Source organism: Sceloporus occidentalis, unplaced genomic scaffold, assembly GCF_023333645.1.
Source record: "Sceloporus occidentalis isolate IW3139 unplaced genomic scaffold, rSceOcc1.0.p SCAF_4, whole genome shotgun sequence".
NCBI classification, from domain to species: domain Eukaryota; kingdom Metazoa; phylum Chordata; class Lepidosauria; order Squamata; family Phrynosomatidae; genus Sceloporus; species Sceloporus occidentalis.
In genome coordinates, this window is record NW_028316984.1 from 70681808 (window position 1) to 70696647 (window position 14840).

Genomic DNA, 14840 nt, shown 5'->3' on the forward strand with positions numbered 1-14840 from the left:
GCACAAGAGGACCACCAATTGTCCCACCTAGGAGAAAGGTCAGTGATAAGAAAGAGTTGGTCCTGGGTTGAGAAACACAGTACAGTACCAGCCAATATTTGAGTTGGGTGGGGGAAAATACACTAGACTACTTTCTTGTACCAGGGTGCAATTTTTTTCAGTCATTACGCTCTTACAAATTCTGTACTGGTAAACAATTGCCTTTCTGCCTACTCTGGTGTGTGTGTGTGTGTGTGTGTGTGTGTGTGTGTGGAGAATTCAACATGTTTCAATATATGGTTTGCAAGCATTGGTTTTGATATGATTGAATTCCTATGGGTGGGATACTGGATAGCTCTCCAATTTTAAAGAGAAATAATGTAAAAGAAAATGTTCTAAGCATTGTTATTGAATAATCAAACATATAGACTGTGTAGAGGAATCAAGGAACATAAAAATGAAGTACACGGAGTCACTAACTCAAAGCACAAACAATTGATATATGCATGCCCATTATTATTTCTCATCACTTGCTTATACAAACTCTTAGGGCTGCTTTGCTCATTAGAGAATTGCTTTGTTTTTAATTGAAAAAAAATGATGCTTATGATACTTAACCCGGTTGGATTGTGCCCAGTGAAACAATGTGATAATAAAATCAGATCCATTTATTCTATTCTCAAGGGACTGATACATTCAAAGAGTAAAGGATGAACAATGAGGAATGGGATTGGCTAGCCTTACATTGTCCCCATCCTCCTACTCCTCTCTCACCTCTTGCAGCCATCACATTTGTTGGGTGTGCATCTTCCCTGCGTATGTTTGGCAACATAGTCCTCTCATGAGAAGCTTACATGTGTGTGATCACTGGGTTCCTTATGAAAAGAACATGCCTGTGAATGCAATTCCCAACCTATGAGGCTGTCATCAGAGGATGGTATTGTAGGCACTTAGCAATATTTATATACTGCTTCATACTGCACTGAGCAGTCTCTAAGCTAATTGCCCCCATCAAGCTGGGTAATAATTTTAGCCACCTCAGAAGGATGCAAGGCTGAGTTGACCCTGAGCTGCTTGCTGGGATTGAACTCACAGTGTTTTAATTTGTGAGTGAGCGGTTGCTCATTCCAAGAGTCCTATGGTCCCATTTCTCTCCTTCTTCTTTCTTCCTTGCCATTTCATTTGTCATCTCCAAGTGTAAGATGAGTGCGACAAGGAGAGCAAGCTTTCTTATTCTAGACCAGTGGTTTTCAAACTTTGGTCCTCCAGGTGTTTTGCACTTCAACTCCCAGAAACTCCAGCTAGCTGGGCCAACAGTGAGGAATTCTGGAAATGAAGTCAAAAACACCTGAAGGACCAAAGTGTGGGAACCACTGTTCTAAATGATATTGCAGACTGGATAGAGGAGGGAGAGGGAGAAGGCAATAAGCAATGGTGATAGTAATGGGACTGTAATGGCACATAGCCTTTTGGTCTATGGCCCTCAAAAATCTGGAGCCAGCACAGCTCAGAGGGTGAGGACAGGAAAAGGAATAAGCCAGTGCAGCCTGTCTACTTCCTCCCCTCTGTTACCTTTCTCTGTCATCAGCCATCTCCGCCATCTACTGCCATTTCCTGTCCTCTGGGACATGAAGTTTCCACCCACAGCCTCTTGCATGTGGAAGAAAGGAATTCTGGCCCATGCTTCAATAACTAAAATTGCTAGAAGTAATTAATAAGAGACAGCCAGATGTTCTGAAGCATCTTCTAATGCTTCCCATTCTTGCCACTCTAATAAAGCAAAAATAGCACTGAATCAAATGTTGACTGGATGTGTGCTTTGTTCTGACAGCCTGTCTCCAACATACATTGATAATAACAATATTCTTTTTTAAAAAATATAACATTATTATTACATTTATATTATACATTTATATATATAACATGAAGCAATATAACTAAACTAAATAAATAAGAGTATGTAGAGAGATCTTGTAGTACCTTTGAGACTAAATGAAAGAAAGAAGTTGGCTGCACGAGCTTTTGTAGATTTAAGTCTACTTCATCAGATGCATTTGTCCAAATGCATCTGAGGAAGTAAAGTTAAGTCTATGAAAACTCATTCTGACAACTTCTTTCTTTCAGTTAGTCTCAAAAGATGCTGCCCCAAGTCTACATTGCCCCAGATCTACAAGATCTCTCTACATACTGATTCTACAGACTAACACGGCTATATTTTGAATACATAACATTTTTTAAAATTAGTTCAGAAATTGTGACAAATTTAAAATGTGAAAAATCATTTTACAAAGTAACATGAACCTGTGAAGAGGCGCAAGCACAATGTAAATGAAGCAAAAGGGAAGATATAAAACTATGGCCATGAAAAGAAAACACTCTTGGAAAGTGGCCCTTTAGTGCTACTTACTTATTAACCACAAATTTGCATCCCTTCCTGTATGAGCCACAATTCTGACCATGTTAGAGGTTTTCAGACAAGGGACTTGGTCAGCTGCTCCCTACCCCTCGTGTGGCTTATACAGAACAACCTAAAGAACATTCAGAAACCATATTAAAGAAAATCCTTTAAACTGATGTAACTGGTGTTATGGGAGCACTATATAACAAAACAGAGACTAACAGACTGAACATGTTTTAACAGATTGACCATGTTTACAGAGAAGTAAGTCCTGCTGACTTCAGTGAAGCAAGATACCAAGTAGAAAAACATTCTAAATGTGTCATACAGAACTGCTACATTATTAATTAGTTTTGATATCAATGGTTAAAACAGCAACTTAGTATGAGGCATAATATTATGCAAAATTGTCTCTGGCACATGGAAGGATCAATCATGAACCTTTGGCTTAGTATCAAATTAAAGGCCTCCAGACATCCGCTTGAAAGAATTTAGAACAGCCAAAACATACTACAGATGTGAGGGAGATTAGTCTGATGGGCACCCAACTCTGTCTCTTGATTTCTTTCTTCTTTTTTCAAGAACATGTTTTGTTGAGTGAAATCCTGGCAGGGCATCCAGATCCAGACCTCTGCCAAATCAGGCCTCCTTTTAACCACAACCACTTGGGTGGTCTAGCACTAGACTGAAGTATTCAGAATCTGTCAGACCACATGGTCTAATTCTAATTGGGTTGACTCATCTCGTCCCTCTTAAGTGTTTCGCAGCTTGGAACTGTATGAAGATCTTCTGGAGAAGACTATGCCCTTCAGTGTTTCACTGATGACATACATGCTAAGTGAAGAATGGCTTCAGGAGGCTATATAGCTCCTGCCCATTCTATTGACCAACCTCACCAAAAAAAGAGACTGCAAAATACACCTGTCCAATGAGCTAAAGTTCATTTCCCAATTTCACACAGTATGCACATATTTTTAGTATGTCCAAACATCTCAGTCCAAAAATACATATATCTTCAGCATGTCAGGATGTCATGCCAAGTCAAATGGTAAGATATCACTCTCCAACAGACTGAAGCTATAGTGTTCTACAAAAGAAAGAAAGAAAGCTCAGACTATGGAAATTCAAAGAATCAACTTGCTACAAGGTTTAAAAAATGATTAGTTACCTTTTGCTGTCACAAAGTTGAAAATGCAACTTGCTCTATTACTTCTTGTTAAACTGTAAACTGTGATTTTTTTATTGTGAACTTTATTACTTATTTTTCCTTGATTTTCATGACATTTTATTTTTTGGAAGGAGAGAACACTTTAGAATTGAAAAAATCCTGAAGAGTAGCAATAGTTCACAGTTCTATATGATTTCTGAGTCATCACATATAAACTAACATTTCTGCTCAAAAGAGATGTGCATGTAGCAGTTTTCCTGGCAGCAAAGCACATTCAGTTTTCTGCTGTGCTTTGCCACCCGAAGAATCTAGCAACTGGATGGACATTTCTGGCATCTTAATAAAAAAATTAAAAAACTTTATTTTTACCCCACCTGTCCATTCAGGATCGAGGTGGCTTACAATAAAAATCTATATAAAAAACAATAATCTCAATTATTCCCTTCCTCCCCTGAAACATCAATTAAACATAATGAAACATTAAAATATTCAATTAAAATGAACTGAGACGGTCAACAGGGTTATAGGGTAGTCAGTGTGATGGTTGATGTGATGGGTGGCCGAGCTTGCTATTCAGGAAAGGCTGCTGGAAGAGATCCGTCTTGACAGCCTTTTTGAAGTTGTCCAAGCTGGTAATGTGACACACCTCTTCCGGCAAGCCATTCCATAGTCTGTGAGTGGTAGAAGCAAAGATCCTCTGGGTAACTGCTGCCAACCTGGTCTTTATCGGCTGTAGTAGATTTATCCCAGAGGGCCCGAGTGCACGGAGTGGATTGTATGGAAGGAGGCGATCTCATAGATAAGTTGGACCCAAGCCATGAAGGGCTTTAAAGGTCATTACCAACACCTTGTACTGCTCCCAAAAACTAATAGGCAGCCAGTGAAGCGATTTTAAAATAGGTGTAATATGTTCACTTCTAGTATTTCCAGTGACCAATCTTGCCTATAAAGTGGAGGTTGCCCAGCCCTGGTGGAGTCAAACCATTTCTATCACACTTTAGAATGTACAACTACCTTGTGACATTTCTAATAAAATGTGAGTCTCTTTGCTTGGGAGAAGACCTGGCTTCCACTCACCTGGATTTATGCTGGACTGCTCGGTCCTTTTATTGAGGGTGCAAATCTGTATAAATTCTGTCATTTATTAAAGCTGGGGTGGGGAAGAGAGAGAATTTTTGTGGACATTTTTTAGTGGAGAGAGACTTATGCTTTCATGGGATTAAGACCTCAGATGTATTCCCTTAGCCCCAGCAGAAACCTCTGCAGCTCTTCCCTCTCTAGTTTCAAAGAGTTGGCTAGAGTGGAAAGAGGGTGCTGAAGATGCGCCAGTGGGATCCAGTTTTCATGTCCCACAAACCTGTCATACATTTGTTGTTACTTGCTGTCAAATTAGCTTTGACTTAACAATGTTTGTATGAGTGTGAGAACTCCATGAACACAGTCTTGCATAGGTCTTACAAACACAAGGCCATGGCTTCCTTTATTGTGTCTATCTACGTGTAATGTAGCTTTTCTCCTTTTCCACTGCCCTCCCTACTTTACTGAACATTATAATCTTTTCCAGTGAGTTGTTTTTTTCTCTTGATATGCATTGGCTTCTATTGTGAGTTTGGGCTTAGATTATACTAGAACCCATTCATTTGACTTTGGGGCAGTCCATGACAGCTGCAGAACTCTCCTCCAGCACCACATTTCAAATAAATTGATTTTCTTCCTCTCAGTTCCTTCACTGTCCAGCATTCACAATCTTACATAGAAACCAGAAATACTATGGTTACATCTGAGGATCTTTTCTAGTTCCTACATAGTTGCCTTTCCAAGAAAGTCTTCTTCTGATTTCTTGACTATAGTCTCCATATAGGTCTTAATTTTCCGTGCTCTGGAGATGATGTTATTCAGTTCTCTCCATGAAGTTCAATGAGAGGCAATTTCTTTGTTAATTTTAAAGTGTGGGGGTGATGTATGAAAACAGAACTGCTACTTTCCCCTCTCTGACAGGCTCACACTGTACATTCCTTGCCCTGCTTGTCTGGATTATTTTGTTACAATGTTTCATTTATTTATTTAGAATTTAGAAATTTGGAATTTTGTTTTGTTTTTCAAAGATTGTTTTTCCTCTTCTGACAAACTCATAAATAGCATTGTTGTTTTTTCTTTATTTACCTGAAATCCTGATACCTTGCCGTAGTCTTTTAGTGTCTTTAATAATTCATCAATGTTTTCCATAGGATTTGTTAAAGATATCATCAAATTGTCAGCGAAGGGACACAGCTTATATTCCATTTTTAAAGCCTTGTATTGATTTATTTTTTCTGGTGGAGTTGTTCAATATTTCCAATGTTATTATAAATAATAACGGAGAAAGTGGACATCCTTCTCTAACTCTAAGATGCCAGCCACAGATGCTGGCGAAACGTCAGGAAGAAACTCTTCTAGAACATGGCCACATAGCTCGAAAAAACCACAAAAAACCTCTCTAACTCCATTTTGCACTTTACAACTGTCTGTTGTTTCTCCATTAATCAGCAAGAAAGCTGTATGCAGATGACAAAGGTATGTGTGCATACATTCCAATATTCAGAAATGAAAACTGGGACATGCCTGGTCAGGAAACATTATTTATGAGGAATATCACACAAGTTATCACACAAGCCTAAATCTATGACATGGGTTGTTTTTGTCTGTGTGTCATTTATGTTCAATTCTCCATTAATATTACTCTTTTAAGCAAACAAAGGAAGCAAGGATATGAAAACAGTGATGATGCTCTGGCCATGGCTTCCCTAGGATGTGAAAATAGCTCGGTCTGAACAATTTCTTGAATCCCATCTGTGTTTTCTTCCAATCTTTGTTTCACATCTGACTGCTTTTTTTGTTGGACAATTTTGTGCATATTTTGGTAAGCACTTTTCTAAATGCATGCACTTCTTTAAAAAAAAAAAAAACTTAATGCATTTTCAATTTCCCACCATGACTAAGTGTCTTTGAGTTGTGTTCATTGATTTCTTAGTGATTTAAAATAGAAGGAATCTTACACACACACACACACACACACACACACACACACACAAGATGAGGAGCTGAAAGATAGGAGCACACTTTACTAGTAGGCTTGGATAGCATGCATTGGCTTAATTAATTTTGTTTTTAAAAAAACCTAGTTTAAGTATCTAGTGTCTGATGTCAGCTTCACAGAAAACCCAAGTGAGTGATGTATATTTTACAAAACATTATGAGTGTAACTGGACAGGTCCAAGAAAACAGCTCTGAGCTTGCGCAGCCACCACCTTTGAGTCTGGAAGAGGCTTCAGCAAGAAGCAAAGGACCATTAATCAAAAGAAGCTCAAAGACTTAAAAAACAAATCTTGTAGAAAAGTACATAAGAGTGAACACTGAAGCTTTGTTGGAATGTGTGTTATGAAGTTAAACTGACATACAAGCTTCCATCTATAAAAAGTGACCTTAAAAGCAGGTGTGTCCCTTTAAAAATAATCTATCCCTAGAGACTAAAAACAACCATCTATTGGACAGAAATGCCTCCTTTTGATTGAACGGACTACACACAAGAAACTCCAGACAGAAAATGTTCAAGGAAAGTCTAGATGCACAAGGTGATATGCTAACAGCAGCCTAATTAGTCATAGAGAAGGTTCTGCTTATCCTCACACAAAGTAAGTTTGGGAGATCATCCCCAGTAAGCGATGGTGTACTATTAACAGCAGTGTCATATAGAAACTGAAACCAGTAATATATGGAGGCTTGAACCCCTGGAAGGGATGAGACAGAGTAGTGAAATGGAAGTAACCAGAAAGGCAGATTGGGACAGAGCTTGGGCAGTGATTTTTAAGAACTAATATTAAGGATATGCTAAAGCCATTCCCAACTGAACTACAGTAAGATGATGATCGGGTATAATCATAGAATCATAGAGTTGGAAGAGACCACAAGGGCCATCCAGTCCAACCCCCTGCCATGCAGGAAATCTCAATCAAAGGATACCTGACAGATGGCCATCCAGCTTCTGTTTAAAAACCTCCAAGGAGGGAGACCACTCCTCCAGCACAAGCCTGAAGTTAGTTCTTATTCCCAGTTCCTTATTTGTGCATTTTTTCCCCCAAAATATAGTTTAAATGCTGTACTGGAATAGGCATCTAAACCACAAACGTTGACCATCCCAAGTCATCCCCAGAACAAAAAGAGGCTCCTCTCTCAGATGGCACTGATACCCCTTCTGGCCCAAAGCTCATGTATGCACACACAGGGGCCTATCAAGTGTGTCAGCCCAAACCAATAATACATATATGGTTTATGCTAAATCATACATCCCATCAGTAAAAGTCCTCTGGGAGGTAGCAACTAACCTGGTCTTTAAAGGTGGCAATAAATTCCTCCCAGAGGACCTGAGTGTACGGGGCGGGTTATATGGAAGTAGGTGATTCCTTAAATAAGTTGGACCCAGGCCATGTAGGGCTTTAAAGGTGATAACTAACACCTTGTACTGTGCCTGGCAACCAACAGGCAGCCAGTGGAGTGACTTCAAAATTGGTGTTATGTGGCCACTCCTAGATGTTCCGGAGACCAGTCTGGCTGCCATATTCTGTACCAGTTGAAGCTTCTGGACTAGGCACAAGGGTAGCACCATGTAAAGCGCATTACAAAAATTGAGTCATGAGGTTATCAGTGCATGTACTACAGTTTCCAGGTCTCCCGGTTCCAGGAAAGGGCGCAGCTGGAGTATCGGCCGAAGCTGATAACAGGCGCTCTTGATCGTCACATTCACCTGATTTGTCATCTGAAGCAACGGATCAAGAAGAACCCCCAGACTGTGAACACAGTCCTATGAGGAGAGTGCGAGCCCCTCTAGGACTGGAGGTTGCAACCCAATACCTGGTTTGGGGGCCCCTACTGTAAGTATCTCTGATGTTTATCACACTATACTCTTAAAGTGCTACTATTCCACTTTGACTCCTCTAGCTGCCTCCTGTTGCATTCTGGGATTTGCAGTTTTAAGGAGGGGTATTTAGAATTCTCAGGCAGAGAAGTTCTCTACCTGAGAATTCTAAATACCCCTCCTTAAAACTGCAAATCCCAGAATGCAACAGGAGGCAGCTAGAGGAGTCAAAGTGGAATAGTAGCACTTTAAGAGTATAGTGTGATAAACATCTCTGTTTTGTCTGGATTCAGCTTGAGTTTGTTTTCTCTCATCCTGTCCATTACTGCCTGAAGAGACTGATTGAGAGGAGAAATGCCATCTGTCATCATCGCTGACGCCTGAGACATGGACAAATATATTTGGATGTCATCAGCATACTGATAACACCTCGCCCCATGTATCCAGATGTACCAGAGCATCATTCTACCGCTGCTCAGCTTTTGATACTTTCAACATACCATTATATTAGCTCTTCTTTAAAGTCATTTTGCAAGCTGGACTGGGGGCAATATAAACTGTCCACAGCAAAGAAAAAAAATGACATAATAATATGTGACTGATTCAAAGTGTAAGCATCACATTGGATACGCTGGTGCAGAAACCTCCTATTTCAAGATGTGTACTGATGTGATTTTATTTAACCTGCAGATATAGATCTCAGATTTATAACAATCATGTTATTAGAATTTTTCTTCAGCCGGGAAAAATGAAGCAAGTGCTTAATCATTCTTCTGAAATCAATTTTGCTGACAAATGCTTAACATTCTCTGAAGATGCCAGCCACAGATGTTTGCGAAACGTCAGGAATAAACTCTTCTAGAACATGGCCACATAGCCTGAAAACCTCACAAAAAAACTATGTATGCTGGCCATGAAAGCCTTCAACTTCACATTGTGAATAGCACTTGCAATAAAGAAGAGGCATTGTATGAATGATCAGAGTAAATGGGATATAGTGTGGAGACTCTTTCAAATCAACATCATGATGATGGGTCACCAGCAAGGTGTACTACTGATTTATTTTTGTTGACACAGATCATAAAACAGGAAACTCAAGGATATCTCCCACTTCTATTTCATAAGATCCATCCATGTCCTAAGCCCTGGTGGTGCAGTGGTTAAATGCCTGTACTGCTGCTACTCACTCACAAACTGCAAGATTGCGTGTTCAGTACCAGCCAGGGCTCAGGCTCAACCCAGGATTGCATCCTTTTGAGGTTGTTAAAATGAGTAACCAGCATGTTGGGGGCAATTAGCTTACAGTTGTAAACTGCTTAGAGATTGCTTAGGTGAATGAAGCCTTATATAAATGAAGCTAGTATTGGTATGTCAGTTTTGTGTTGTACAGTCGAAGGCTTTCATGGCCGGCATCCATAGTTTTTTGTGGGTTTTTCGGGCTATGTGGCCATGTTCTAGCAGAGTTTCTTTCTGATGTTTCGCCAACATCTGTGGCTGGCATCTTATGAATGTTAAGGCATCTCTGAAGATGCCAGCCACAGATGCTGGCGAAACGTCAGAAAGAAACTCTGCTAGAACATGGCCACATAGCCCAAAAAAACCACAAAAAACTATAGGTTTGTGTTGCTTCCACATTTTGAGACACTCAATCTCACAAACTAGGCAACCAGTTCAAATACTTTGGAAGTTATCCAGCTATAATGAGGACTGACTCAGATATATGTACTTTAAAACTAAATAAGTATTTGAAGAAAAAATAGTTTTTAAAGGTCAGTTTGATTTCTCTGAAATACATTCACTTTCCAAGACATGTGATATAAATCTCTTCCACGAATGGAATTTAACTGTCCAAGCTCATGCACATTCTGACCTCTGGAGTGACTGAAAGATGATGAGCATCCATTTCCTTTTTTTGGTCCACTTCAGTTTATTGGTTTTTCTGAACAGGGTGGTTAGTGTCAACTGGAGTTTGTGCATACCAAAATTTCTGATTCTAAATTAACCAATTTTTCATGCGTTGGGGTAAAATGACATACTGAGGTCAAGTGGGAAAGTCAATAGATGCTCCTGATCTCCAGATGTGGCCAAGAGAAGAAGTTACGGAGAACTGTAGTTGTGGAAGGCTCATTCCCAAACACTAAGCTGGAGTTTGCTGTTACATATGAAACAGGTCACTGAGACAAGAAAACTTGCTGATAGTTAATGGCATCTGGTGACCTCACAGTGTCTCACTTCATATAGCAAATATGATACACATTCATATTTACATGGGGAGGGGGGATAGCATCATATAAAAAATGAAATAGAACCATATATAACAATTTTTAATAGTTTGAATGTGCCCACCTTATGGTTACAGATTAATGTCCAACTTTCATACTTTGCCTTGAGTAGTAAAACATGGTTGCTAGAGGCTTCCATGTCAATGAGACAGTGAACTGGCTCTGGATTTTAGTTCAAACTGTAAAGGACCATCTTGAATATTTTCCCCAAGATAGGTTCAGCCCCTTGGGTAGCTCTGTTGAAATTCAGACTATAATCTGGAGTGGATTCACCACTGAAATAAGATGGGAATCACCTGCTGCCACTGTATGACTGATAATGAAATCCTATGGATGTTTACTCAGAAGTAGCCCATCTTCAAGGGATCTTACATTGCCATTTGTTTAAAACTTAACCTTAACCCACTCTAACAGATCAACAGGCTACTTAGGGTAATGTATTTCTCTACTCTTATTGTAAATGTATATGGCGACAGGAATTAGTCAAATGCAAACATAGTGTGTTTGACTGTTCAGAAGTCATAGAAGAAGGTGATGAGTAACATTTCTCCTCTGCCCCCTTTCCCCTTCCTGTTTTACAGAGATGAAAGTACAGAAATGTCACATCCAAAGCTGCCTTAAGGAAAAATAAGCCACCTATTTTATTTTGCTGCCTTTCAGCAGTTGAATGTTGGGACTTATTCATACTTGTGGCTGAACTCCAAGCAGTTGGGTATGGAATGGGATCATACCTAAACATCCCCACAATAACTCAGGGGCAATTAATGCCTATCTATACCTAAGGGAACTGGTTCCTTGTTCCAGAAGCTGAGCCTCACGAATGCTGATGAAGTAATGCATTACTGGATCAACTCACTGGGTTAAATATTCTATGAATGGCACATACTGAGGTCTTCCTTGGCTCACAGAGGTGGACCTAGAAGGATCCTGTCAGATCATTTGCTCTCATGCTTGTCCTTATTTCTTTATGGCTGTCTCTGGCATCTTGGTGTTCTTCTAGATTTGTGTTGGACTTCAACTCCCGTCATCTCTATACAGTATGAATGGTGGAACTGTAGTCCAACACATCTAAAAGGGTACCACACTGAGGAAAGCTGCTTTATAGGATGAAGAGTATTGTCTCTAAAAAAAGGCTTGGCAGAAGGTATGGATTGCCAAGGTGTCTACTGCTGTTTTCCATTTTCCTCTAAGCAAGGGCTTAAATCCATGTCTTAAGTGTTGGAAGATACAGCCCGTTCTGCCCTTGTTCTCACTGCTCTCTTGTCCACATGGTTTAGACAGAGAGATATTAGGAACTTGACCCTTTTTCCCCTGCCTGTTTACTTCCTCAGTCTGCCACCTATCCCAAGGCATTATGCACAGATTACATAATTTGGTTCAACAATGGTTATGCAAATGACCATTCCTCGTTGTACAAAAGGAAGTAACCTGGAACTGACCACTACCTTCAGTTTCTGGCCATGTGCACTCTCTATTCACAGAGGATGGCTAAAGCATGTCTGCGTACTGTCTTCCAGAATAGTCCGTTCTATCTAAAGAGAATATTCCTCTAATAAATATTCCTCCTTTTAATAATAATAATAAATAATAAATGTTATTTATATCTCCCGCTTCTCCCTTCGGATCGATGCGGGATTACAGCAGTAAAAACCTCATAAAATACATAGATAATACAAAATACATCAATCAGAAATAAAAAGGGAAGAGTTGTTACAGTATTGCTCACAGTCGTAAGAATCGAGTCATCGTATTCAGATGTTCAAAATCAGATTAGAGGAGATCTGTTGGATAGGCCCACCGGAAGAGATCTTTTTGAGGATCCTAAAACCTATTTTCTGCCTCCACTAGGTTCTTGCAACCTCATTCTACTGCCAGAGAAAAGACTCTAACATGCCTGCCTTACCAACAATAATGGCTCTGTATCCAATCTATTAAGATAGGCCTCTACCTATCTTCCTTTCATATGAGTACACTGGCACAGCAGTTTTGCTGATCCAGGGAGAGTGGGGAAACAATTTAAGGGTCTCACCTCACCCCACTATGCAACCCTAAAGCTGTGTAGATCAGTCTGTTTAATGACAACAGCAGTGCTGAGACTGCATCCTTAAACGTGCCAGGACATCAACCAAACAACAATGCTACCTTTCTTGTTTCATTTCATAGGGTCTGACAACTTTTAACCACAGGAAAGAAATTGCTTTGAAGAAGTCTCTTGCTAAGTCAAGATCTTGCATAGAGCTTATGCAGGTTAGCCCTCAGGGCTCCAGGACTGTCAGCATTTCTTTTTCTTTTTCTTTTTCTTTTTTTTTTTTTGTAAAGCTGAGTTGGACATTTTTCTTCTAAAGTTTGCTGGGGAGGGGGGAATGAACAACATTTGAGTATGAAAAGTAAATTAGAATTGGGAGAAGGCAGAAAATTTCTTAGTATCACATTCATTAATCTGGAAATAAATGGATGGGTTTTAAATTTATATAGTTTATATCTCAAACTATCTGAAGTTCCAGTTTTTCGGGAAAGGGGATATAAAGGTAACAACAACAACAACATTTTGGCTGGATAATCCTACTGATTTAAATTTATATTTTCAACATTGTTTAAGGCTACATTATCAAAGAAGGGGCACTGGCTCATATAGGATGCAATTTCAATCTGTACCACTGTGTTTCTTGTTTTTGGGTTGTCTCTTCTTTCAATGGCAAGGTAATTAATTAAATTCGCATCTTGCTTTTTTGCTAAAAATCATACTCTGGGTGGCCAACAATATTAGACTATAAATAAAACAGAGAAATAAAACAAACTTATAAATAAAATCAAAATTAAAAATAATAAAAATAAACAGTGCCTGCTCGTTAAACCTGATAGAGAGTGGTTTTCTTTGTATTTTGGGAAGTTTGATATATTTTGAGTGTGTCTGTGTGTGCATACATGAATTCAGTAGCTTCGAACTCTGATTAAGGAGTAAAGACATAAATGGCCAGCATGGTGTAGTAGTTTGAGCATTGGACTAGCACACTGGGAGACCAGGGTTTGAATTTCAACTTATTCATGGGAACCCAATGGGTGGCCTTGGGGAAGATACTCTCTTGGCCTCAGAGGATGGCAATGGCAACCCCCCTGTGAAGAAACTTGCCAAGAAAACCCTATGATAGGTTTGCCTTATGGTCACCATACATGGGAAACAACTTGAAGGCACACAACAACAAACAAAACAAAACTAAGGCTTTATTAAGGATAGGAAAGCTATCTGAGAGTGCTAAGCTAACCAGGACCTAAACTAGTTTCACTTTGAGTAGAAATGAGAAAATTAGAGAAGAGGGGGTAAGCTCTCTAAGAATATAAATTTGCATTTCAGAGAGGTAAGGATGGGTAGATAACAAATGAAGAAATTTGGGCTCACTCAAAGTCATTTAACCCTATCAGTCCTGTTTTTTCTAAAACATCTTTAAACTCGTTAAGTGATGAACATAGCTGCATTTCCAACCCACTTCAATGAGTAAGCCAATGCATAAACCAAACCTATATGAATATAAATGACGTTCCCTGTGAGCAGAAGGGCTGTAGAGTTCCAAGGTTGAATCTCAGCATGAGGAATCCTGTCTGATACCCTGGAAAGCCAGTATTCCCAATACTGGGCTAGATAGACCAGTTGTTTTACATTGTACAGGATGAGTCTCCTTTATCTGAAATGCTTTGGACCAGAAGTGTTTGGGATTTTGGAATTTTTCGGATTTTGGAATACTTCCACATACATGAGATATTTTGGAGATGGGACCCAAGTTTAAACATGAAATTCATTCATGTATCACATACACCCTCTACACATAGCCTGAAGGTAAATTATTTTGTGCATGAAACAAAGTTTGTGTACACTGAACTATCAGAAAGCAAAAGTTTCACCGTCTCAGCCAACCAGGAAGACACTTTTTGATTTTTGAATATTTCAGATTTCAGAATTCCAGATAAGGGAGATTCAACCTATACTAGATGGTTTATGTGCCTAAGACATATGCCTTTACTAGATGTCACATAATGTAAAGATGATCATTTGCCTTACACACTGTGTCAGTATACAACAGGAGAGGGGATACTTTGTCTCTCCAGAACTTTTGAACTACATCTCCC

General features: G+C 39.4%; 1 protein-coding gene across 1 annotated transcript in view; it reads right to left on the minus strand.

Annotated features, from left to right (window-relative positions):
- GLI2 (GLI family zinc finger 2) overlaps positions 1 to 14840 on the minus strand; it is a 302294-nt gene that overhangs the window by 78190 nt on the left and 209264 nt on the right. The window contains exon 4 of the mRNA XM_089520297.1: positions 7099 to 7101. Within this exon, the coding sequence (XP_089376423.1) occupies positions 7099 to 7101 (3 nt within the window). The remainder of the gene's footprint in view (positions 1 to 7098; positions 7102 to 14840) is intronic.